This window comes from Leptonotus elevatus, chromosome 6 (assembly GCF_054856555.1).
Source record: "Leptonotus elevatus isolate MCC_2025b chromosome 6, RoL_Lele_1.0, whole genome shotgun sequence".
Taxonomy (NCBI): domain Eukaryota; kingdom Metazoa; phylum Chordata; class Actinopteri; order Syngnathiformes; family Syngnathidae; genus Leptonotus; species Leptonotus elevatus.
Window position 1 is genome coordinate 17,048,978 of NC_141244.1, and position 22,694 is coordinate 17,071,671.

At 41.3% G+C, this 22,694-nt stretch overlaps 2 protein-coding genes and 2 non-coding genes across 6 annotated transcripts; 1 reads left to right on the top strand and 3 right to left on the bottom strand.

Moving 5' to 3' along the window:
- Positions 1 to 784: 784 nt before the first annotated feature.
- On the bottom strand, positions 785 to 11,714 carry cdh17 (cadherin 17, LI cadherin (liver-intestine)). Of its 3 annotated transcripts, XM_086078336.1 has the most exons (20): positions 11,653 to 11,714; positions 10,644 to 10,678; positions 10,047 to 10,103; positions 8,841 to 8,936; positions 8,614 to 8,751; positions 8,403 to 8,538; positions 8,156 to 8,314; positions 6,767 to 6,919; positions 6,461 to 6,666; positions 6,270 to 6,401; positions 5,397 to 5,547; positions 4,940 to 5,149; positions 4,785 to 4,861; positions 4,461 to 4,649; positions 3,880 to 4,124; positions 2,372 to 2,502; positions 1,875 to 2,099; positions 1,688 to 1,798; positions 1,283 to 1,399; positions 785 to 1,212 (listed from the first exon to the last, which is right to left on the bottom strand). In XM_086078336.1, the coding sequence occupies exons 2-20, from the start codon at positions 10,662 to 10,664 to the stop codon at positions 1,130 to 1,132; spliced, it is 2,637 nt and encodes an 878-aa protein (XP_085934462.1). In that variant the 5' UTR covers positions 10,665 to 10,678; positions 11,653 to 11,714; the 3' UTR covers positions 785 to 1,129. The 3 variants fall into 3 exon arrangements, with proteins under 3 accessions (XP_085934462.1, XP_085934464.1, XP_085934463.1); XM_086078338.1 differs by lacking the exon at positions 10,644 to 10,678 and having other exon boundaries at positions 11,653 to 11,671; XM_086078337.1 differs by lacking the exons at positions 10,644 to 10,678; positions 11,653 to 11,714 and adding an exon at positions 10,474 to 10,567.
- Positions 11,715 to 14,298: 2,584 nt separating this feature from the next.
- gem (GTP binding protein overexpressed in skeletal muscle) lies at positions 14,299 to 18,241 on the bottom strand. Its single transcript, XM_086079625.1, has 4 exons — positions 17,664 to 18,241; positions 16,191 to 16,267; positions 15,861 to 16,065; positions 14,299 to 15,655 (listed from the first exon to the last, which is right to left on the bottom strand). The coding sequence occupies exons 1-4, from the start codon at positions 18,004 to 18,006 to the stop codon at positions 15,372 to 15,374; spliced, it is 909 nt and encodes a 302-aa protein (XP_085935751.1). The 5' UTR covers positions 18,007 to 18,241; the 3' UTR covers positions 14,299 to 15,371.
- A 694-nt stretch (positions 18,242 to 18,935) lies between these two features.
- Positions 18,936 to 19,045, bottom strand: trnal-caa (transfer RNA leucine (anticodon CAA)). The gene is made up of 2 exons: positions 19,008 to 19,045; positions 18,936 to 18,980 (listed from the first exon to the last, which is right to left on the bottom strand). It is a non-coding gene; the product is annotated as a tRNA-Leu (tRNA).
- A 471-nt stretch (positions 19,046 to 19,516) lies between these two features.
- On the top strand, positions 19,517 to 19,626 carry trnal-caa (transfer RNA leucine (anticodon CAA)). The gene is made up of 2 exons: positions 19,517 to 19,554; positions 19,582 to 19,626. It is a non-coding gene; the product is annotated as a tRNA-Leu (tRNA).
- Positions 19,627 to 22,694: the final 3,068 nt, after the last annotated feature.

Genomic DNA, 22,694 nt, shown 5'->3' on the forward strand with positions numbered 1-22,694 from the left:
TTTGCGAATATATGTTTAATTTAGTATAACTTGTTTTTGCTTGTTTGGAGGAGATAGTCAACACTGGTTGCTTTAAGGATGAAGTTATAGCACCAGGGTTAGGATATGGTTTGGAATCGCTAGTGTTAATTGGATTAGTGTACGGGTTAGGTTTAAGGTTTACTTTTGGGTTGGATTTAGCGTTTCTTAAGTTCGACAGCATTTTCATAGGAAAACAAAAATAACACTTTTTGTTTTCCTATTATTCCTTACAAAGTGGCTAGCTAACAAGTTCAATCCCTTTTTTGAGTGTTGTGGAAAGTGTTGCTGGGATACAAGCGACAAGAAAAGGCACACTTCACCATTTCCGGCTCACGCGCACTTGATTCAAAGCTTCACGTGGCTCACCAGCGTGCGCGATAGCACGTGTGGCGTCGGCCTCCAGCCCGCTCCGTGCGATGTTCTTTTTCCCCCTCCGTCTCCGTCTCCACTTTGTCAGCCTTGTCTTCGCTTAGCGAGGCACAATAAGCAACAATCACACATCTCTCTCCCTCCCCTAACTACGTGAGTCAGAGCCTTGACTGACTGCTCCGCGACAGACGGCCGGTGAAGAGGAGGATGAGGAAGAGGAGGAGGAAGAGTAAACCAAAAAGACCGACGAGAGCGTGTTAGCTGGAAATGCTGAGTGAAATGTCACAATGTGAACAGAAGGCTTTCCAGTAAAATGGAAGATGTTCACGTGTCACATGCTGGCCCACGCGCTCCTTCATAAACACAGAAACTGTAACACCATCTTATAATGTAATAGTGGCTCCCATTTGTTTTGTTTATTGGGGGGAAAAGAGCAGTAATTGAGGATGAAACAACTCAACTCAGTATACAGTATTCGACATTTTTGATGTGACACGTTTTTAGACAATAAATTAGGGTGGGACCACCTAACATGATTAATCCTGCTTTGCAACTTCTAATCATGTCTTTATGTTGTTTATTAAGTCTGATAGTAAATACAACATGCTCACGAAAACAAAATGGCTATGCGCTCATTTCTACTAACATTTGTACACCTTTGTACACGTTTCCCTATAAATGTCGTTCACCAACAAAAGTCCTCGCATGACACGAACATAGTACAAATATGTCCTTGTGTCTACATTAAGGCGTTCTTCTCCACCTCCTCGCTGTCCTTACTGCGTTTACTTGAACGCTTGACCGCAAAGATGAGGACCAGAACTGCAAACATCGACAGTGGTTGATTAGTTTCGGAATGGTGGGGAATAAGTTGAACGTTGCTGAAACTCACCACAGAATCCCAGAGTTCCCGCCAGGATGCCGATGGTGGGTCCCATTCCGTATTTGAAGCCGTGCTCGGCTGGTGCCACGTAGCAGTAGCCCAGCTCTGTGCATGTGCACACGTGCACTGGAGGACGGAGGAATAGTTTAGTATGTGAACGTCAGATTTTTTATGTGTAGTTTGTAACTCAATTTTGTTTTGCATCCTGTTTATTTTGGGTGTGTTTTTGAAGAATTTGAAGAATGAAAACAGGAAGTGCAGTATTTCAAGTCAGCCTAGTTTTTGCTTAAAATGATTGTATGTCACATCCTATGTAGTCCTGCTTTTTACGCCTACATGGAGTGACGGCTGTGGGTTCGTTTAATAATGTACACCTTTGTTTGTCTATAGTTGAGTATGTATTTCTTCACTGACCCTCAAAGGGCTGCGCAACTCCCATTCCTGCGTTGTCTTTAATGTTGATGGGCAGGTTGAACGTTCTGTCTTCCGTTGGTGTTTTCTTCAGGATCAACTTTGCCGTGGTGCCTACACAACGGATGAGCATGATGGAAGTGCACAGAAGTTGTCTGACGGTACGCGGGGAAATTCTTGCATCATTTACCGTCAATGGTTTGCAGCTCCCAGTTGTGAGATTTCTTGCTGAAGGAGAGGGAGAAGGTGAAGGGCTGCGAGAAGGGGGCGGCGTCTCCGTCGCGAGCTCTGATGAGCACCGGCTCGGGTTTCTTCCGGCACATGAAGGCCTGCGTCTCCGTCAGTGTCGGGATGTTGTCGTTCACGTCCAGCAGCCTCACCGACACCACGCGCTCGTCGGACTTCTCGGGGTTATCTGTGGAGCGGATGTGACGTTTAGAGTTCAATTCATGCCCTGTGATTGACTGGCGACCAGTCAAGGATGTTGTCTGTCTTTTGGCTAAAGTTAGCTGGGATTAGCTCCAGCTTCTCACAACCCTCATGAAGACAAGTGCTATAGATGGATGGTGTTACAAATGCCTTACAATAGAGCAAAACGTGAGTTTCTCTGATTGTGTAACTTTTTCTAAGGGGTTTCTCCCAACAGTGCAATCTAAAAACGAAAGTGTTTTTAAAAATGTGTCTGACCCTTCTCGAAGGCAGTGACCGTCACATCAAAGGTCTCCAGAGTCTCTCTGTCCAGCTTGTCTTTGGTCCTGATTTGTCCTGTGGTTGCGTCCATCTCTAGCCAGCCATTGGCGTCGCCGTCCATCTTGAAACTGCCCGACAAACAAACAACACATGCAAGGCCGTCACTTTCTGCATATTCAGACAAAGTCAGAGGAAACAAATCGATAGTTTACTCGTGTATGCGCACGTGATGGAGCCAAAGCCCAAAACAAGCAGGCAAATTTAAAGTGCGAGGAATTATTGATGCCTTTGTGATTGATGTGCACGTGCTGCTTTTGAGGTCAGCCTACTCGTTGATCACGTTGTTATAGCTTTTAAACCTGCACAGAAACATTGTACACGTATACACACAGTCTAACTACGTAAATAACAAAGTAACAATTTTTTTTTAACACTGATTAACTCACTCACTTACTAATTAAGTAATCACTGACTACTGGCTATAAAACAACTTACTAACTTAGTAATTAACAACATTACTCACTAACCTACTAACTCACTCAACTTACTAAATCACTTACTCCACTCATTCACTCACTCAGAAAATCCCTCAACCAACTACCAACTCCCAACTCTTTGACTAACTCATTAACTAAGTAACTCACAACCAAAGCACATTTTTAACTGACTCACTCACTTACTTAATCATTAATTTACTTACTAATTAAATAACCCATTAAGTAACTAACTAACTAAATAACCAACTAACATATTAACTCTTAAAATGAGTCATTTACTCATTCACTAACTCATTCACTAATTCAATCACTAAGTTGCTCCCTTGTTAATGCACTCACTCACTATCTTTTAATTTATCAAAAAATTGAATACAATTAAATAACCCATTATACTATCTATCTAGATAGTTCTGTAACTTACCAACTCACTAACACACTCAAACTCACTCACTCTTTTTAGAGACTTACTTATTAACTAACTCAATCACTAAGTAGCTCAATGAATGTCAATGAACTCACTCACTCGATATACATCATACAACTATCTATCTAACTAACTAACTATCTATATATCTAACTAACTAACAAACTAACTAACTAATTAACTTCTATACAGAATTACTCTAACTAACTCAATCACTCAGTAGCTCACTCACTCACTCACTTTTAATTAATCAAAAATGTAATATAATTAAATAACCCATTGTACATCTAACTAGATAGTTCTCTAACTTACTAACTCACTAGCTCTATGAATGTCAATGAACTCACTCACTCACTGAATCACTAAATATACATCCCACTAACTAACTAACTAACTAACAAATTTCTATACAGACTTACTCATTAACTCACTCACTCACTCACTCACTCATCATACATCTATCTAACTAGATAGTCCTCTAATTTACTAACTCACACTCTGACTCACTCACTCACCATTTGTTTCAAATTTCCGTGACGTTTCAGAGGCGAGTGTGTGCAGCGTTTCCGCTGGTGGTCCTTTACCGTATCTCTTTGCCCTCGGGGTCCTTGGCCTCCACCGTGAGCAGCACGTCTCCCTTTGTGATGTTTTCTTGCACAACCACATCCAGGACGTCCATGGTGAATTCCGGGACCTCGTCGACGTCAGTGACGGACACGGAGGCGAAGGCGGTGGATTCGTCGCCGTACACCAGGCCACTCATCAAAGGTTCCGGGTTCCGAGCGTCGATCTTCAACTTGTAGGAGGACGAGCTCTCAAAGTCCAGAGGCTGGAGACGCACAGCGAGTGGATGTATGACAAATAATGGAATGTTTGGATGGCTAACACTAACCCAAGTGGACATTTAAGGGAACTGCATGTTTCCATTGTTAGCATAGTGACTAAAATCTGAACCTTTATCCAGATTCTCCTTTATTTCATTTCAATAGACCATTGAAAAAAAACATTTGCATTTGTTTTACTAATTCTCATCCCCCAAAGTGCATTTCAAATACCATTTAACACTTGATTGCAATTACATAAGCATAACTGTGAAGTGATTCAATTCTAATAAAAAGGGTTACCATGACAACTGAGCTCAACACATAAGGGGCCTCATTTGTACCTTTGCGATGACCACGTGGCCGACGCCTTTTCCGTCCGTTTCCACGGTAAAGACGTCGTCGTCGTCGCCGGCCGAGATGTGAAACTCGATGAAGGAGCTGCCGCTGTCCGCGTCGTCGTCATCCGACGCGCTGATGCTGAGCACCGTATGTCCCACGGCGGCGTCTTCGGCCACCGCGTAGCTGCCGTACTGCACCGCCACACGCAGAAGATGGACTTGACTTGAGTAATGACTTTTTTTGGGGACGACTCTTTTACTTGAATTGTCTACATTTGAAAACATATCTGTCATTGGCATACTTTATTATTATGATTGTGTGCTTACGTCATTCTTCTCAAACACTGGCAGCTCGTTGTTCACATCGATGACCTTGACCACGACCTTGCAGACTACACTGTAAGCTGACGAAAAATAAATGATGATGAATTCAATAAGTAAGGGCAAACGCATGTTTGTGTGTGTGCGTGTGCGCGCGTTACCTGGATCACTGACTCTGACATCCAGCTTGTACACCTGATGGTCTCTGCGCTGCAGCGTGCGCAGCGTTTGGATTTGACCCGAGTCGGCGTCGATGGTGAAGGCCTCGGGCGAGGTGGAGGGCTGCTGGGACATGATGGCGTAGGTCAGCAGGGCGTTCAACGTCTCCGCGTCGTCTGCGTCGTGGGCCCCGAGCTGACCGATCGGGCTGCCTGGAAACACAACGGAGATTTATTTACGACAAACTAAAATGCTTTTTGTGCAAATTGTCGCCCATCCTTCCACAAAAATAAACAATAAATAAATAAATGACATAATAAATAATCATCATAATATAACAATAAATATTAATAATTTAAAAAATACATTAATAATAATAAAATAAAATTTTATATATATTTATTTATTTACATATTAAAAAAAACATTCAAATAAAGAACTCGACTGCCGAGGTCTCACCCGCAGGTTCGTCCTCCTGCACCTCAAACACACTCTCCTCTTTCTCGCACATGGGCGAGTTGTCGTTCACATCCTCCACCACAACCTGGATCTCCATGGGCGGATCCACCTGATTCTGATATTCGTCTTCGGCCATCGCCACCAGGGTGTACTGAAACACGAGCAATCGGAGATTAAGTTCGTAAATTGGACTTTATAGTGGTGCCTTGAGTTAAGAGTTGAATTCATGACATAATCGTTCTTGTAAGTCAAAACAACGTTCCCCATTGAAATGAATGGAAATGCCATCAGATGTCCAAAACTCATTTTTTGTAATGTGTAATCGGTTCAATTACTTCTAAAGTAATGTAACTAATTACATTTGATTACATGTTTTGATTACTTTCACATTTTAGCACGTGACAGCAATATTTACGACCACACAAAGAAAAAAAGAAAACAGTAATTTTTTTTCAACTGCTAGAGCAAAAGTAAACGGTACAGGTATTGTACTGTAACACTTTTCATTGCCTTAACATTTCTTTAAATGTTCACAATACATTCAGTCTAAGCAAAATGACCGAATTAGCTGATGAATCAACATCAACTGGACCGGCCTCCAGAAATTCACAATGGCCAGTCACTGCTGGGCATACGACAGCTGATCACAATTTCGGGTTCACAGGCAAGTGTTGGCTTTAGGAGCGGTTAAAAAAAAAAAAAGATTTGATATTCCGAGTTTTCGTGGCAATTTTTTTCAAATATTACTAACATTTTAATCATCAACATTTCCAAAAGCAACTCTGATTGAATGACCCCAAAGTATTATAACATGTAATTCGTTCGTTCCCAACTCTGCCTGTATGTACAAGATTTTTTTTTAGAGACGTTCACCATGTCCTTCTCCTCCCTGTCCAGCTCCTCTGTGAGCAGGATTTCTCCCTCCTCTGTGATCTGGAAGGGGAACCTCATCTCTCGCTCTTTCTGCACAAGCCTGTAGATGGCGCTGGGCTCATTGGACTGGACCTAGAACCAGAGAGCACGATAGGTAATGGGGTCCGCATGTGAGTGAATTTCCTCCTCACCCTCGTTATGACTCTCGGGTAGGATCCTTCCAGATGTTCCTGAACGGTGATCCTGCCGGGGTTGACCCACAGGTTGGGCTGCACCGCAATGTGCACCCTGGTGTTGCCGCTCAGCGCCATTTCGGACGCCCCTCCCATGTCGTGGACCTTCACGATTAAGGTGTAGTCCGGGTCCTCCAGGGGGTCCAGATTGCTGCGTCTCATCTCTGACACCACAGAAGAAGATGAGTCGTAAACATGAATGGCAATCCGATAATGCTCGTCGTCGTGATCGGCGATGAACTGAAATGAACGTTGGAAACAGACCTGCTCTCTCCACACAGGTGAAGAAGGGGTTTTGTTCATAGGGGACGGTTGGTGATGGACAGTAGTCGTTAAATTTGGCCTTGAGAGAGTCAGCGCTGCGTTCTTCTCCTCTGGCAAACTGGATCATCTCTCTGGCATTCAGCATTTGCTCCCCTGAGTGGGTACAATTTGCAATTTCATATTTTCACTTTCGCTAAAGTCACACACAAATTATGAAGCTAAGCCACCGTCATACACGTTTTGTAGTGCAAGACTTCAGTGAGTTAAATTTTTGGAAAATAAATGCTTAATTTTGTGTGAAGAGGCTCCCAGGAACACACCGAAATCTCCCTCTGCGCATTATTGGTGCTTCATCATTTGTTACATCAATTATGATGTTCTATTTGTTTATCTGATTGAAAATGTGGTTACTATATTGCATATATACGCTTTTAAAATGTTTTATTGTATTGGGTAATTGTAAAATAATTTGAATTAAATTAATTGTAAATACTAAAATTAAAAAATGACAAGAAATTATATTTTTTTTATTAAAATAAAAACAATCAAAAATGTTGCATTTATTATTTCATAATTAAATTATTTATAAAAATATTTGCGTTATGTTGTTTTATTTTATTATCAAAATATACAATTTTACAATTGTATTTGTTTTATGAGATTAATTTTAAATAATACAATTTAAAATGTTTAGTTTTATATTACTATATATTATATATTTCTTATTATAGATTAAATTTTGATATTCCATCCTTAAAATAATTAATTTAGAATTTTTATTTATTTCATTTGTATTTCATTTATTTTATTATTATGGGGAGAAGTAAAAAATAAATAAAAATTAAGATTCTTCTACTCTGCACATCCTCTAGTATTACACAAAAGAATCACTATCTAAGCGCAGGTGAAAGCCAAAACCCAAAACAAACACTAATGTTTAAGCAATCAATCTGAACACTCATCAGTCGCATGTTCCAATACTTTTGCTCACATGAAAAGTGCTCCGTCTGCTCTGCCCTGAGTTGTTTAAAACATCTAGATGTAAATACCATGAGGTAAAAAACTGGACTTCTGAACTTTGGTCTCATATGCATCTGTTGATCTGAAACCTAAATGTCTTCAGTAAACAAAAACAATGCCTCAAGTGAGTCGCGCCCGTGCGGATGTGACTTCTTTGCAAGTAATCAGTCATATGCAAATCTCACGCGACACATTTCGCCAATCTGCGGTAATCTCGCTCACACAAAATGAGCTGTGTAATCTGGTTTCACTCTGACACTGTGCTGCCAGATGACGGGCAGAGATAGACAGATTATTGACATCTCGCACTGTGCACGTGAGGCGGCTGCGCTAAAAGGCGGGGCGGGGCGAGGCGGGGCGGGGCGAGACCTTGCTCAGTTGTGGAGATCTCGCCCGTGATTGGGTCCACCTGGAAGAGCAGAGTGTTGTGTCGGTTGGGGATCTGGCTGACGATACGGTAAACCAGCTGAGCGTTGGGAGTGCCGGGGTCGTCTCGATCCAACGCAAACACACGAGTGAACGGGACACCTGCAGCGATACATAAAAATGCCTCCTTCGGTTGGATTGAGGTTCAAAATGTCAACGCTGGCGGTCTAGAAAGTAGACTCGTGCATACCTGCTGGATTGTTCTCTCGGGCCAAAGCCGTGTAGTAAGTCTGGTTGAAATACGGGGCGTGGTTGTTGACATCCATCACGTTGATGGTCACGTAAATCGGACCCTCCACGACCTCACTGTCCACTAGCGCCTCCACCTGGAGACAACAACACAATCATATAAGTAGAGTCCATGAGACATTAATTGTACATGTATGGGGAGTGGATGTTACCGCAATGAGGAAGTTGTCATTTTGGGACCAATCCAGAGTTTTTTCCAAGTAGAGCCAACCGTCAGCTGCGATCTTGATGGCATCACTGCCTTCTCCGTTCAGCCTGAAAGTGTCCACGCCGGGATGGCTCACCTGGAACTGAGCAAAAATGACCAATTTATTTAGATCAACGTAAAAAAAACAACAACAAGTGTAATTAGTGGACGTGTGTGTGTTTGTCTTAGTACCTGACAGAGGACGTAGGGCACAGGCGTGCCCTCTCGCACCTCCAACACCACGTTCTCAAAAGGGATCTTCTTACCCTCCAGGCCCGACCCAGCGGCCTATGGAAAGGTGGGAATGCAAACAGTTCACATGGCAAAGCGTGGCAAATCTGTCAATTTGGAGTAAAATTTTTGACTTTTTGAGTACGTTTGATTTGAACGTATTTAAAAACGTCCGAACATACTTGCAAATACGCTCAAACAGACTCGCAAGTATGTTCAAAAATACTCACAAATATGTTCGAAGATATGCGTAATATACGTTCAAACATACGATACGTGCAAATACGTTCGCACATACATGCAAATATGTTCGAACATCTGCGCAAATATGTTCGGACATACAATACGTTCAAATATACTCACAAATACGTGAAAATACATTCGAACATACGCGCAAATACGTTCGAACGCAATCACAAATATGTTCGAACGTAGCGCAAATATGCACAAACAAACTCGCAAATACATTCCAACCTATGTGCATATATGTTGGAACATACTCACAAATACGTTAGAACATACTCGCAAATGCGCGCAAATACGTTCGAGCATATTCGCAAGTACGTTCAAACATACTAGCGAATATGCGCAAGTAATAGCCTTGTTTGTAGCATTTAGCTTACGAATGCGTAAGAACGTACTCACAAGTCAAACATTTTTACCCCACGTCGGCATTTCCACGCTTCTGTAATTTTAAGTGTCTCCGATGAACCGCAAATAAAGTTGAGATGTTCTAGTAGGCTTTCTATAACTTTTTGTTGTTGTTGCTAGCAACCGTGTTGTGTTGCGCTGGACATACAGAATATGAAATATAACCCAAATATTTTTGATCTAATATTACAAATATAATGTGTGGAAATGTATGAACAATATTTCCATTGTGCGGGACACCCATTTGATCAGAACATTGGAACAGAGGTCAAAGTGGAAGAAACAATCTTTTCACCAGCGGCTCCCAAGTTCAGTTATTGATTGATTTTGCTTGGAAAAAAGTCTGGCCTTTCTTACAAGACGGGACGGGACAAAGGACACGTTTCGCTTCAGTGAATCAGCCATGAGTCACATTTGACATCACGTATGGCTTCTCAGTAAATGGAGTGTGGTTCCTCTCCGAGAGGGTTCGTGTGTGTTTGGACATTTTTCTAATGAATATGCAGTATTACTCACAGAGCCGAGCAGGAGTGCCAGAAGACACAGATGCACCATGGGAGTCATCATCACAGTCTGCGGATAAACAACAAGAAGGAGACGGATTCATGCAGACGATGAAAACGTGTTTGCTGTGTCACATCCAACTCAAGTTTTTTAGTTAGAAGTGATTTTTTTTTGTTTTTTAAGTGCCGTGTTGAAAATGAAGAAAATGTCAATGTGCACTGTACTGTGTTTGTCTATCCTGTTGCGTTCAAGTCCAGTTGCGTGACCCCAACGACACGTTTGCCTTAAGCGCTCGCGATAAATCAAAATGTGCCTTGAATGAAAACACTCACTAACTCCATTGTGTATCGTATCGCTGTATTGATGTTATTGTGATATGCTATTTATGTTAATAACTTTCACTGTGTTTCAGTATAATCAAATTGTTTATTATGTTTACCAGATAAAAAATCTTGGCATTTGCATCAAGCTTTCATTTTATATTTTTGAAATTCCTTGACTAATTTCGGTTGTAGCAATATTTAGCCATATAGTAAAACAGGAAGAAAATTCGGGGGGCGGCCATTTTGACATCACAGTTGCTCAGGGCAACGACCAATCACAGCTCACCTGCTTACTGGGTTTGGCCATGTGATATTCACAAGCTGAAAAAAAATGAGATGTATAAAAACGGGTGAATTTTTCTGCTTATTTCATATTTCACAAACACAATATTAAACACAATACAGTCATTAGAACATATAGTAAAGACCATTTTTACTTGACTTTCCTTTCAAACGTTAATTTGTATTTACTATCATTAGGCTTCTCTGATTGGCTGTAAGAGATCATTGGTCCCACTTCCTTATTTGGGCATCCATTTTGGCTCAAGTTTAAAGCACCACATTTGGTTTCTTAGCCAAGAAATGTGCATTAAACAGACACTTCATCAGGTACAACAGCAGCACAATCCAAAAGTTTGAATACAAGAGCGATGTGTGACTATACTGAGAAGTGTTTTAATAGTTTGGTTAACTTTTCCAATCAAGAGTAGCCAACATACGAAATATTGGTAAATTAGCAACGGCTGCATTTTTTATTTATTTTTTTACATCTAATGTAATGTTTGGTGAGCTTACAGTATAAAATGTTACTTAGGACTGTTTTGCATAAAAGCCCATAAAATCTTAAAAAAATACGTTAATCTATTGAATAATAGGCTATTTAATCATATTACCGACACGTGAACATGCCTCAAGTAGAACAATGAAGGGGGACGTGACCCTGGTTGACAAGAGTGAAGGTGACATTGAGTGGCAGCTAATGACCTTTTTTTTTTTTTTGTCACCAACCAAAGACACTCCCTAATTAATAAACACATAACAATTTTTAAAAAAAATCCTTGTGCTTTCCCGAAGTCTATACACAGTACGCTATGTAAATATACGCTACGCCCAAGTGTTTTCACTTTCTTTGACGTACAGCAACGGTGCGCAAAGGTCATGCTCAGGAAACCATTGACAAGACACGCAAAAGAAAGCCTCCGCAAGGAAAGTCAATACACAATCACTTTTAAAACCAACAACTTTTAAATACATGAAAACAGAAGCGCGTGTCGACGAGAGTGTCGGCGACGTACCTTTCTCCGGAGAGATCCTAGCCAGTCACTCCGGGTGTGACTGATGTGAATTCTCATCCTGCCTGGTCAAACGTTAACCACATGTTAACCAGCACTCTTTTATTGGATCTAATCATTGTCTAATCAGCACCGCCGCCCACCAATGGGCGGCGGGCTCAAGGCAGGAAGGACGAAACACTGTAAGGACTCGTTTCGCGACCTGTAATCTCGCTGCGGTTGATTTAAAGGCAGGGTGTGATCACATTTGTCACATTTGAGGCTGTTTTATGAGGTCAGTGTGGTGGGGGAACAAACATTTGCGTCAGATATTTGGTAGGAATCGTGACTGCATTTCAGTCGGCTATCAATGTCAAATATATTGCCTATAAAAGTGGTTATCAATAAACTCAAAACATTCAACTTTTTTGCTTCAATTCACGGACATTGTGCCGCTCCTTCTGGTGTGCGTACCTTGACCACCTGGGGGCAGTATAATACAGACAGTTTTGAGTAAACCACAGTACTTTGGCAGAAGAAAAAGAATATGTGTGAATATTATTATATTGTCTGTCTATATGTCAAGCGAGCGTTTGTGTTCAAATACCCGTTGCATGAACACCTCGAAAATGAGGATATTCATTAGACCGTCTATGGTCTTTTGCATTGCTTGTTAGCATTAAGCTAAACAGTTATCTAAAGCAAAGCTATGTGGTTGTTTAAAATGCAAAAATGTGGGATTCTCTTTATTTTGTTTTTAGTTTGACAGCTGGGAGTGGCAAAAAAGATGGGTCGCTCATCTCAGGCAGGGCACATCTGCACTTAGGAATTCAACAATTTCAACCTAAAAAATATGTTGTATTAATATTAACAACTTTAACAACTTCATGATGTGAATTTGTAATGTATTTTTCTTTATTACATTTAAATAATGCTTTTTAAATGAAATTGGCCTTTGGTTTGATATTACTGTTACAGTAGAGTCCATTCTAAAAGACAGAAACTCTATTATTGTGGTATAAGACTTAAATTTACTTTTAGTAAATGCTTTTAGTTTTTTAGCCTCTCTTATATTTTTAATGGTAAGTATTTATTTTAAAAGTCCAATTTATGCATTACCCTTATTCTGTTAGAAAAGACAACATCAAAAGGTATTAGCTAAAATATATTTTTTAATTAATTAATTGCTAACATTTTTTTTTTAAACACAATACACTGTTGTGGTATCTATAATAATACCACAACTGGGATAATATCACCCAAAAAATAAGTTGACTTCATTGCTGTAACTTTCTTCGCTGATTGGCTGGGGCAGGTCACATGGTTCTACAACCTTACCATTTGACATAATGGGTCACTTTGAAGTGTAAGACCAGATTTATGTATGTTTGCCATTTAAAGGTCATCCTTACAGTGAACAAGAAGACTTGAATGTGAAGAAATCATACTGCTCGGTGCCAAGTTTCTCATGGTCAGACTTTGACCTGCACTAGTGAACCGCTTCCTGTCAGATTGCCCATTAGCGTCAATGGCTGATAAGGCCGCGCGTCGTCAATAGACGGATCATCGCAACCCTCGCAATCACAGAGGTCACCTGACAGGTCACCTTGGAACAACTGACCTCAATTTCCCGCCAACATCCCTGGTCGATTTTCAAACATATTTATGCGTCAAAACATCGGCGTCGCTAGCTTGCAACATCTCGCGGAGGAGGAAGAAAAAAAGCGACAATGTGTGTGAATCCTTAACTGCGCAGCCTGTGAATGAGTCACTGTTTTGACAGCAGCGGGGGGCGTTCAAACGCAACCTGCGACTGTCGACACCTCGCACAAGAGCGTCCAATTCATTAGCATGGATTATGTAATAACGCAGGCCAGCATGTGGCAACACCTTCTGCTTGACAAGTTGGGAGGGCCCGGCATGCTGTTGGAATACACACACTTCCTTATGGAAAGTCTTTGGAGCATTTCCCCCCCCCCCCGTATCCACCATTAGGTCCGTATGTACTATGTAACAGTATGCTCTCTTAGATACCACAGAGTTAGACGGCCAACAGTGAGGCGTTAGCCGGCTAACGCTATCCTAGCAACGGGAATATTTGGCCAGCTCATGCCATGCTAGCAGCTAACGAAAGGGAGTTTGCAAACTTGGACGCATGATGGGAGAGAGAAACTAGCTTAGCGCTAGCTAGGGTGATACTAATAGCAACATAGATGTATTTTAAATAGGACTAAAGAGAGAGAAAACACACCAGGATATGGCACAATGTCATAGTTATTTTAAACGATAAAGGTTTAACACGCCCGTGTGACTCGGTGCGAGTCCGAGCTCTGCCTTTTAGTATGCCAAAGTTCTCCTTCAACTCAGGCCTAAGAGTGTGCAAGTCCATGGGCCTTAAAAAGGATATGAAGGGCACCAAATAACTGCTTACACGGCCTTCCATAAATCCTGTGAATGTCACCCTGGCAACATATTGTCTCAAATTCTTTCACAGCTTTTCCAACAAGGCTGCAGATCAGTGTCAAGCTGCGACCCCCAATCTCCCGTCGGGCCCTGAGCACCCGATCTTTTCAATACTCACCGTGAGTCATCTGTCGCTTGTTATTTTTAGTGATTGTCATGTAACGCCATTGTGTCAAATGTGAGTCACACACTGTAACATACAATGGAGACTTTCTTCTGATCCTGTGGTCCCTTTATTCAAATAAGCAACACGGGAAGCTACATACAAATGGCAACAATGCAGGATAATTGCACTGATTGGAGGTGCTGTATGAGAAAACATTTACATCTCACACTCAGAGCAAAAAAAATAGTTTTTTTTTTCCTGTTGGATTGGAGACTTTTTTTAATGGTAAGATTTAAGACATTTTTTGTCAAGTGTGTGTTATTATTGCTGTGTATGTGCAAAGTTTTTAGGTGAGAGTTTTTCAAGTGTGGGAGAGAGGTGTTTTGGTGTAAGTGGCAGGTTTCTGTTATGTGAGGAAGGTTTTTTGCTATGTTGGAGAGTTTTTTTGGTTTAAGTGTGAGAGGTGACATGTTTTGACTGTAGTTGTGTGTGAGTGTCTTTGCCAAATGTGAGAGGTTTTGTTGGATGTGAGAGTATTTTTTTTCACTAAAAAAAAATCAAATAATCAAAAAACCACACCCACACTTAAAAACTCTCACGTTAAAACAAATCCGCCCATACACAGTAATAATACCTAACTCACACATAACAAAGAAGTATAAAATTTCAACAAAAATGTCTCGAATAAGATTTTTTTTTAAAGCGCTTTCAAAAACAAAACAAAAACTCACACAATAAAAAAAAACTCCCATCTCAAAACATAAAGAAAAAAAAATGTGGGTGGGGTGGGGGGTAATGACCCACTTAGATATACGCCACAAAAAAAATCCCTCACACAAAAAACTTCTCCCTTCCTAAAAAAAACCTCACACTTACACTCACCCAAACCCCCCCCCCCCCCAATGAAAAACTCACACACCCAACAAGAAACACTTACACTTACTAAAAAAAACATACTCTTTCTCTCCTTCTCACACATTAACTCTCACAACGAAAATCACAACCACAAAACAAAAATAGCAAGAGAGATATGTGAAACACACAAATATTTGTTGATTGTAAACCGTTGATTGTAAATGTCGTCATCTTGTCCATCAAATTGTTCTTGAAGCCCCTCATGGCGAAATTCATTTTCGCAGTCCACTCCTCAAGTCTGTCCCTGTCAGTCATTCTCCTACAAAACAGACAAGTCATGGCAGGATTTCGACTTGAGCCAGAACGCGACGCTGGGATTGTTCCTGGCCACCATCTTGTCGAGAAAACGCTTGGCCTTGGTGGGGAGGCTCTCCCGGCGGGGGCGGCGGCAGGCGGCGCGCCCGCCGCGTTTGGCGTCCTTGGAGTCCCTGCGCAGACGCAGCTGTCGCACGATGCCGCGGAAGGCCTCCCACACGTTGTGCTGCATGGCGGCCGAGGTCTCGATGAACTTGCAGTCGAAGACGGCGGCGCAGGCGCGGCCCTCTGGAGGTAGAATATTAACAGTGGGTACAAAAACAAAATGCTAACCTTGTATTTAGATTTTATGCTTTAGCCATAGTAGACGTTCAATAGATCTGACTGGATCTTGGCCACAAGATGGCGCCAAAGCCATTTTCTTTTTAAATATAGCCTTACATAGCTGCAAAAAAAAAAAAAGTATTACAATTTTGAAGTCAGGGGTTCTTACCATTGGTAGAAACCTCCCTGCGTCGCACCAGGTCACACTTGTTGCCCACCAGGATGATGGGTGTGTGTTGGGCGGGGCGAAGGCGGCGCAGTGCGATGCGCAGCTCGGACGCCCGTAGGAAGGACGCTCGGTCGGTTATGGAGTACAGCAGCAGGAAGGCGTCGCCCGACTGCATGCAACGCTCCTGAGCCCATTCACTGTCATTCTGCAAACACACAAACAAACAGTGAGATGAGTGGATTATGGGCATGGGGGGGGGGGGGGGGGGGGGGTGCAATCATACAATTTGCCCTTGCCTATGTGGTTAACTCTGGCCCTGGTCTGACTCACCTCTGCATCCCACGTGTCCAAGAGAGTGATTGTTGCAGCCTCTCCATCAACGTCAAGCTCCCTCTCGCGCATTTCATCTGAAGTAATGGAAAAAAAAAAAAAAAAAAAAACATTAAAAATGTCTTCTAACTTTAAAACATTTGATAGTATAGTACGACCATTCGCACCTACGGACAATATAGTGTCTTCAATTCAAGCTTTTAAGTTTTATGAATGTGGGAGGAAGTTGAAGTATCTGGAGTAAACACATAAATACGGGAAAAAATGCAAACTCCACATAGACGAAGGCCTAAGATGAGATTCAGATCTGAACTTCAAAGCTGTTAGACGGACGTGCTACTATGAGCACTCATATATATACCACAGACACATAATAACGACTTGTAAAAAAATACAAATAAAACACAAAACACTTACAGGAAACAAATCAGGGTGATATTTTTGGGGATATGAGAGAATTTTTGGGTTAGCGTGAGAGGTTATTTGGTTAATGTGAAAATTTTGGGTGTGTCTCTTTTTTAGCTGAATGTGAGTTTTTTTTTGTGAATTTGAGAGGTTGTTTGGTGTCAGTTTATGTATGACATTTTTTGGTGTGTTTTTTGCTGTGCAATTTTTTTTTGGTGAGAGCTTTTGGAGAGGTGGGACTGTTTTAGTGAGTCATTTTTTTCTCTCTCTCTACTGTGGAGAAGTTGTATGTATATGACATTTTTGGGTGATTTTTTTCAGTGGGTGAGAGTTTTAGAATGTATGAGATATTTGGCAAGTGTGAGGTTTTTGGGCCTGTTAGTATTTTGTTGAATGTGAGCTTTTTTGGTGAGTCAGGTTTATTTATTTATTTCTTTTTTGCTGAGTAAGTGTGGGTTTTTTGTAGTGTAATAATTTTTTTTATGGTGATTGTGAGAGGTCTTGCTCAATGTTTTTTTTTTTTTTTTGTAGTGCAGTGCGTGAAATGTTTTGTGTGTGTGGAAATTTTGTGGGTGAGTGTTCAGGACGGGTTGTTTTGAAGTGTGAGTTTTGTTTTGGCCGTTTGTGAATATTTTTTTTGCTGAACATGAACGGTTTTTTTTCCAAGTGTGAGCTTTTTTTAAGTCCGTCTTTTGGTGAGAGTGGTGTTTTTTGTTGTTGTTGCTAAATTAGGTTTTTGGTGTGTATATTTTTTTTGGGGGGATGTGAGTTTTTTGTTTGTTTGGTTTTATTGGGGGGGGGGGCGGTAAATGCATAAAGTGGTAACTGAGGGCTCGTATCCTTAAAATGTCGTAACTGGAGGACCACAGGTATTATACTAATGTATATCTTACTATGATTTAGGAAGTTCAAAACCACTTCAATCGAACATCAAAATCATTAGGATGTTAACTAAAAGCTATCTGTGAATTTTTAACGTTTTTTTTTTTATTATTTTTTTTAAATAATCATTTTAATGAAATGAAAAAAAAAGTTGCCATTGAAATGAATTCATTTCCGAGTTCTCACCTCCGCACAGCTCGCAGTCATCGCTGTCCATGCTATCCGCGGCGCCGGAGAAGATGCAGGCGAAGGCGGTCTTCCCGACCCCGCCTGCCCCGAGCAGCACCACCCGGTACGGGTTAGCCGAGTCGGCGGAGATGACCGAGTCGGACGAGGATGACCAGCTTCCGCGGCTGCTGCCTCCGTCGGACTCTCCGGCGTTGCTGGCGCACGACTTGGACCGGGAGATGCAAGCGGGGACGCGGGCGAGGAGACTGTCCGGGAGCAGGTGGCTGCCCGGGTCGCAGATGCTCCAGCGGTGGATCTCGTTCTGGAGGCGCAGGCTGTGCCGGCGCACGCTGGACATCATTGTCCCGTCGTTAAATAACCAACTCAAAAATAAAACAGCGACTTGGGGTTCTTTAATTCCAAAATATCACATCAAGTGAATTTATAAATGTCTCCCTGCAGTTGGGTTTGAGTCTCATTTGCAAGCAGGATTAGATGAGAAACATGTTGCCAGTGAAATGGAGCGTGTGTCCTCTCAATGCAATGCTGCTGGGGTTTCCCTGCATGTTTATATGACGAGGTCCTCTCTCTCACTCAGTCACTGGAGGGGCGGGGGTGTGTGGATCCACTCTCACGGTGGGGGGGAGGGGGCTTTATGCACTCTCGCACCAACCGCAACACTAATGTCCACTAATGGCCCACATACCACACGGAGACTCCCATATACGTGCATTGAGAAAATGATTACGCAACATATAGCCTATGCATGGATATACAAGTATAAAGAGGCTGAATGGATTTGCACTTATGCAAGACCTGACACTTGGAAATGTGTCTTGCTGTCATTTGCACTGAATGCTCTTTTCACATTCCGGCTGCCAGCAGGAGGGGTGTCTGACAATTACAGTTGGAGTGGCAATGGCAACGCTTAGTGGCAATTACAATATTTTCGAGCTTCTGGGTCACAAATGATAATCAAGCTAAAATGTTTTCAGGAAATGGGCTGGTCTTCCCATTTAAAAAAAAAAAAAGTCTGGAATATATTTTGCATCGTTCAATGAAATGTATTGTAGTTTAATAGGCCTATGGGTTAACACGACCAATAAGTTGAATGCAACAAGTGGAGTTTTAAACACGGTTGCACACTTCAGAAAATAATCAACCTCGTTTGTATATAGATGACGTGTTTTCTCTGCAATTAAGCAAATAAAACCGTCTGGTCTCTACTTGCCAAAATACAATACAATATGACAAATATTGATTGCTTGATTCCCAGTGGTAAAAGATATGTGTCAGGAGTGGGATTTGAACCCACGCCTCCATTGGAGACCAGAATTCCCATTTGAGTGGAAGGAACAACTCCTTGAGTCTGGCGCCTTAGACCGCTCGGCCATCCTGACTGCTGAGAAAAGTGGATGATGGACAAGATAGATATGCCAATTTGGATTTGTTAAATGATGTTGGCAAGAAGGAGATTTTCTGCTCAAGCAGTTTTGAGATTTTAAAATAATTATCAAACACTTGCTGCATTCTTCAAAAGTAATCTTAGGTATAGTCAACTGTATCGGAAATTAGTTTAGCTCACTTGTTCTCAGCCCCGGTCCTCGAGTACCCCTATCCCGCCTGTTTTCCATGTCTCCCCAGCCAACACAGCTGAGGATTGTAATCAGGCTTCATGCAGAGCTTGTTGATCAGCTGATCATTTGAAACACCTGTGTTGCTTGTGGGAGACACGGAAAACAGGCTGGATGGGGGTACTCGAGGACCGCGGTTGAGAACCACTGGTTTAGATAATCAATGTTTCTAAGTAGGCACCATCTTGGATTGCTGTACTCTGATTGGCCACATTTTTTCTTCTTGTGCAACTGTCAGTCAGGATGGCCGAGCGGTCTAAGGCGCCAGACTCAAGGTGTTGTTCCTTCCACTCAAATGGGAATTCTGGTCTCCAATGGAGGCGTGGGTTCAAATCCCACTCCTGACATGTTTTTTTTCCCCCCTGTTAAATAAATCAAACAATATTTATATTCATGTCATGTATTTTCACAAATTGAGTTTTATTTGATGCACAGCGCTATTTTCTTATAAATGGCTTAGCTTAGATTTTCTTCACCCCCGTAAGTTAAGAATGTTTTTTTTTTGCTCGGTACAACGTATTTCACTTCTATCAACTTTAGAGCCGACTCATAATAGCTTGAGGTCATATAATGTAGATCTGCGCAATTCAGAAATACTGAGCATATAAGGAGAGACATAAGCAAGCTGATAACGATTTTATATCAAGCAAATGGGCACACCTCGGCGACATTGTAGTTTAACATTAACTCATTCACTTACATTGTCAGCAATAGACGTCAAAAATTCATTTGAACTGAATTAGTTTAATTTTTTTTCCATTTTTGTTAACAAGAGTATTAAAGCCTATCATTTTTTTTTGTACATTTATAACAGATATAAAATTACTAAACTAGTGCAGTCATGCGATAAAAAATTGTAACCGCCTGATGCCTCTAATTTTTAATAATCTTCTCTTTAATTTTTGTTTTTAAAGAAAAGATTATTAAAAATTAGGGGCATCAGGCGATTACAATTTTTAATCGTAATTAATCGCATGACTGCACTAGTTAACTCACGATTAATCACAAATTTTATATATGTTCGAATACAATAAAAACAATTCTAGGTTTTCATACTCTTGTTAACAAAAGTGGGAAAAATGTTAAACTAATAGAAATAGTTCAAATGAAGTTTTGACGTCTATAGCCGTCGATGGCAGTGAACGAGTTAATATAATCTTTCAGGGGAGAATTAGAGGTTAAGCTTGAGAGCTATCACCAGAATGTTATTCACGATTTGTTGTCTTTCCATTCATGTTGCAAAAAATCTGATTTGAACATGTGACAATCTTGGAGAGCCATTACACTAATTGCGGGATTACACCGCTTTCTCTGCTGCTGTCGTTTGCGTTGTGGAGCGCTCATCTCCCGTGGCCTTCTGCTCTGATCTCATCTGGCCCACAGACTAAACGATGGGGGCGACGTTAAATCCTCGTTAAGTGCTAGAGCGTGACCAGGGTCAGAGAGGCTTTCATGCTGGACGTTGGCAGGGTCTCTGCAGTTACTCCATACAGATGGCCACATACAAAGTGAGCGCAGCGTTCTGTCCCACAGCACACCTCTAATTTGGACAATGCGTTCTGGGATGATGGGTGACCCATTTTCTCCCAAAATGCAAACAGCAATGTAAATGGGAAACAAATCTGCGGCTATGTGAGAGTGGGAGGAGGCACACGGGTTGTGCACGAGGTCACGAATAGGGTGAAGGGCAAAGTCTAGCGTAGCATGAACACGAGACCGTACGTCGAAAGCAGTGTGCCCGATTTGTTCCTTGATGGAGGTCGCACCTGCGAGCCTCCTAAAATATTTGGCGGCCTGAACGGTATGTGCAGCCTGATGCTCGTGGCTGTAAGATCGTGCAGCTTAAATGTCAATGACTCTCTAAGTGATCATGAATGTAATACAAGACATGCAACCTCGGTGAGGGTTCATACCAAAGCCTTGGCTTGACTGCCTCTTCATTCAGACGTCCAGGGATCACAGGGAATAAAGATCCAATCTGTCATTTAGTTTCTCATCATAACAACCCCCCAGCGGTGGAGTTATTCATTCAAATCCTTACGGCAGTTCTTTGAGCTGGCTGGCTTTAAAAAAAAAAAAGGGGGGGGGGGGTTGGCAGCTGATGGCTAAGAGCTTTAGAACGAACTCCATCTCGTGCGCTCATCAGACACAGCCCCGAGACATCATTCGGATCAATCGGACGGGTCACGCTTGTTTGCCGGGACACGTGTTCGGTAGCTACGCCAACACATGATGAGCTTACAAACAAGCTACCATGCGTCCCACGGCAGGGTCACGGGTGCGAACTGGCTACCAGCCAATCGCAGCGCCCAAGTATGGATTTTTTTTGGGAATATGAATTAAGCGGCAAAATTCACCTGTTTTGACACTTGCTGTCAACTGATAAGGACATGACAGTTGCTCAGGGTTCCAGTAACGGCTCACAAATGTCACATGACCAAACTAACACGTGAGCCGTGATTGGTGCATTTTGCATCTTAATTCAAATTCCACAAATGCAATAGTAAACAGAATGCTGTGTTGAGACTACTTATACTTTATTATTGTAAATAATATTTCGGGGTTGACTTCATCCTTTAATACTGCCCAGGGAACTTATTTATAATATTTGGTAAATTTCCCCACAGGGACTGTTAATGTGCTGTGATTTTGATTTGCAACAGAGATGATCAAATGCTCAGCACTTAAAGATTTTCACTTCTGAGAATGATTGTTCGTGTTGACGGTATCAATCGAATTACAGTAACTACATTTTGACAGGGTTGTAACAAAAACGGGAGTTCAGAATGTTCAGAGACAACGTCTCATTCTATTTGTATTTAGTATAATAAATGTTAAATTCTAAATTTTAAATGAATGTGAATCTTAGCAAACTCGACATTAATTAAAGTACAAAAATACATTTCAAAAGCACCTTAATATCTTCATACAATATTATGATGTGTTACCATCTGAAAGAATATAAGTATAGTGCAGGGGTCTGCAACCTGTGGCTCTGGAGCCTGATGTGGCTTTTTAGTCCCTCTCCTGCGGCTCCCGGTGGATATCTTATTTAAAAAAAAATTATTATAAAAGAAATTATTTTATTTTATACATATTTTTTTAGATAAAATGTTATTTAAATTCATTAATGATTTAGATTTAAAATGTCAGAGTCCAAATTTTTAAGTTAAGTAAATGATCTAAAAATGTCCAAAAATTGAGCACAAAAATGTCTCAAAAGGTTAGAGGATAATCTGAAAATAACCATAACATTTCCATGAAATTGCCAAAAATTTCAGAATTGAATAAAAAAGTCAGTTAAGAAAACATTTAAAAAGTAACCAAAAAATGTCCAAAAACACAAGAAATCCTGACAATTAACATAAAATGTACACAAAAATTCAAAAATGTCAGAAATTTGACAGAGGCAAAA

What these genes read in the sequence shown, in the direction of transcription:
- gem (XM_086079625.1), bottom strand. Translation starts at nt 18,006, where the DNA reads ATGATGTCCAGCGTGCGCCGGCACAGCCTGCGCCTCCAGAACGAGATC. An exon ending in TGGACACGTGGGATGCAGAG is followed by an intron (nt 16,066 to 16,190) that starts GTGAGTCAGACC and finishes GTGTGTTTGCAG; the next exon opens with AATGACAGTGAATGGGCTCA. An exon ending in CAGGGAGGTTTCTACCAATG is followed by an intron (nt 15,656 to 15,860) that starts GTAAGAACCCCT and finishes TTCTACCTCCAG; the next exon opens with AGGGCCGCGCCTGCGCCGCC.
- cdh17 (XM_086078336.1), bottom strand. Translation starts at nt 10,664, where the DNA reads ATGGCCAAACCCAGTAAGCAG. An exon ending in TGGCCAAACCCAGTAAGCAG is followed by an intron (nt 10,104 to 10,643) that starts GTGAGCTGTGAT and finishes GTTTATCCGCAG; the next exon opens with ACTGTGATGATGACTCCCAT. An exon ending in GCCACGTGGTCATCGCAAAG is followed by an intron (nt 4,125 to 4,460) that starts GTACAAATGAGG and finishes GTGCGTCTCCAG; the next exon opens with CCTCTGGACTTTGAGAGCTC.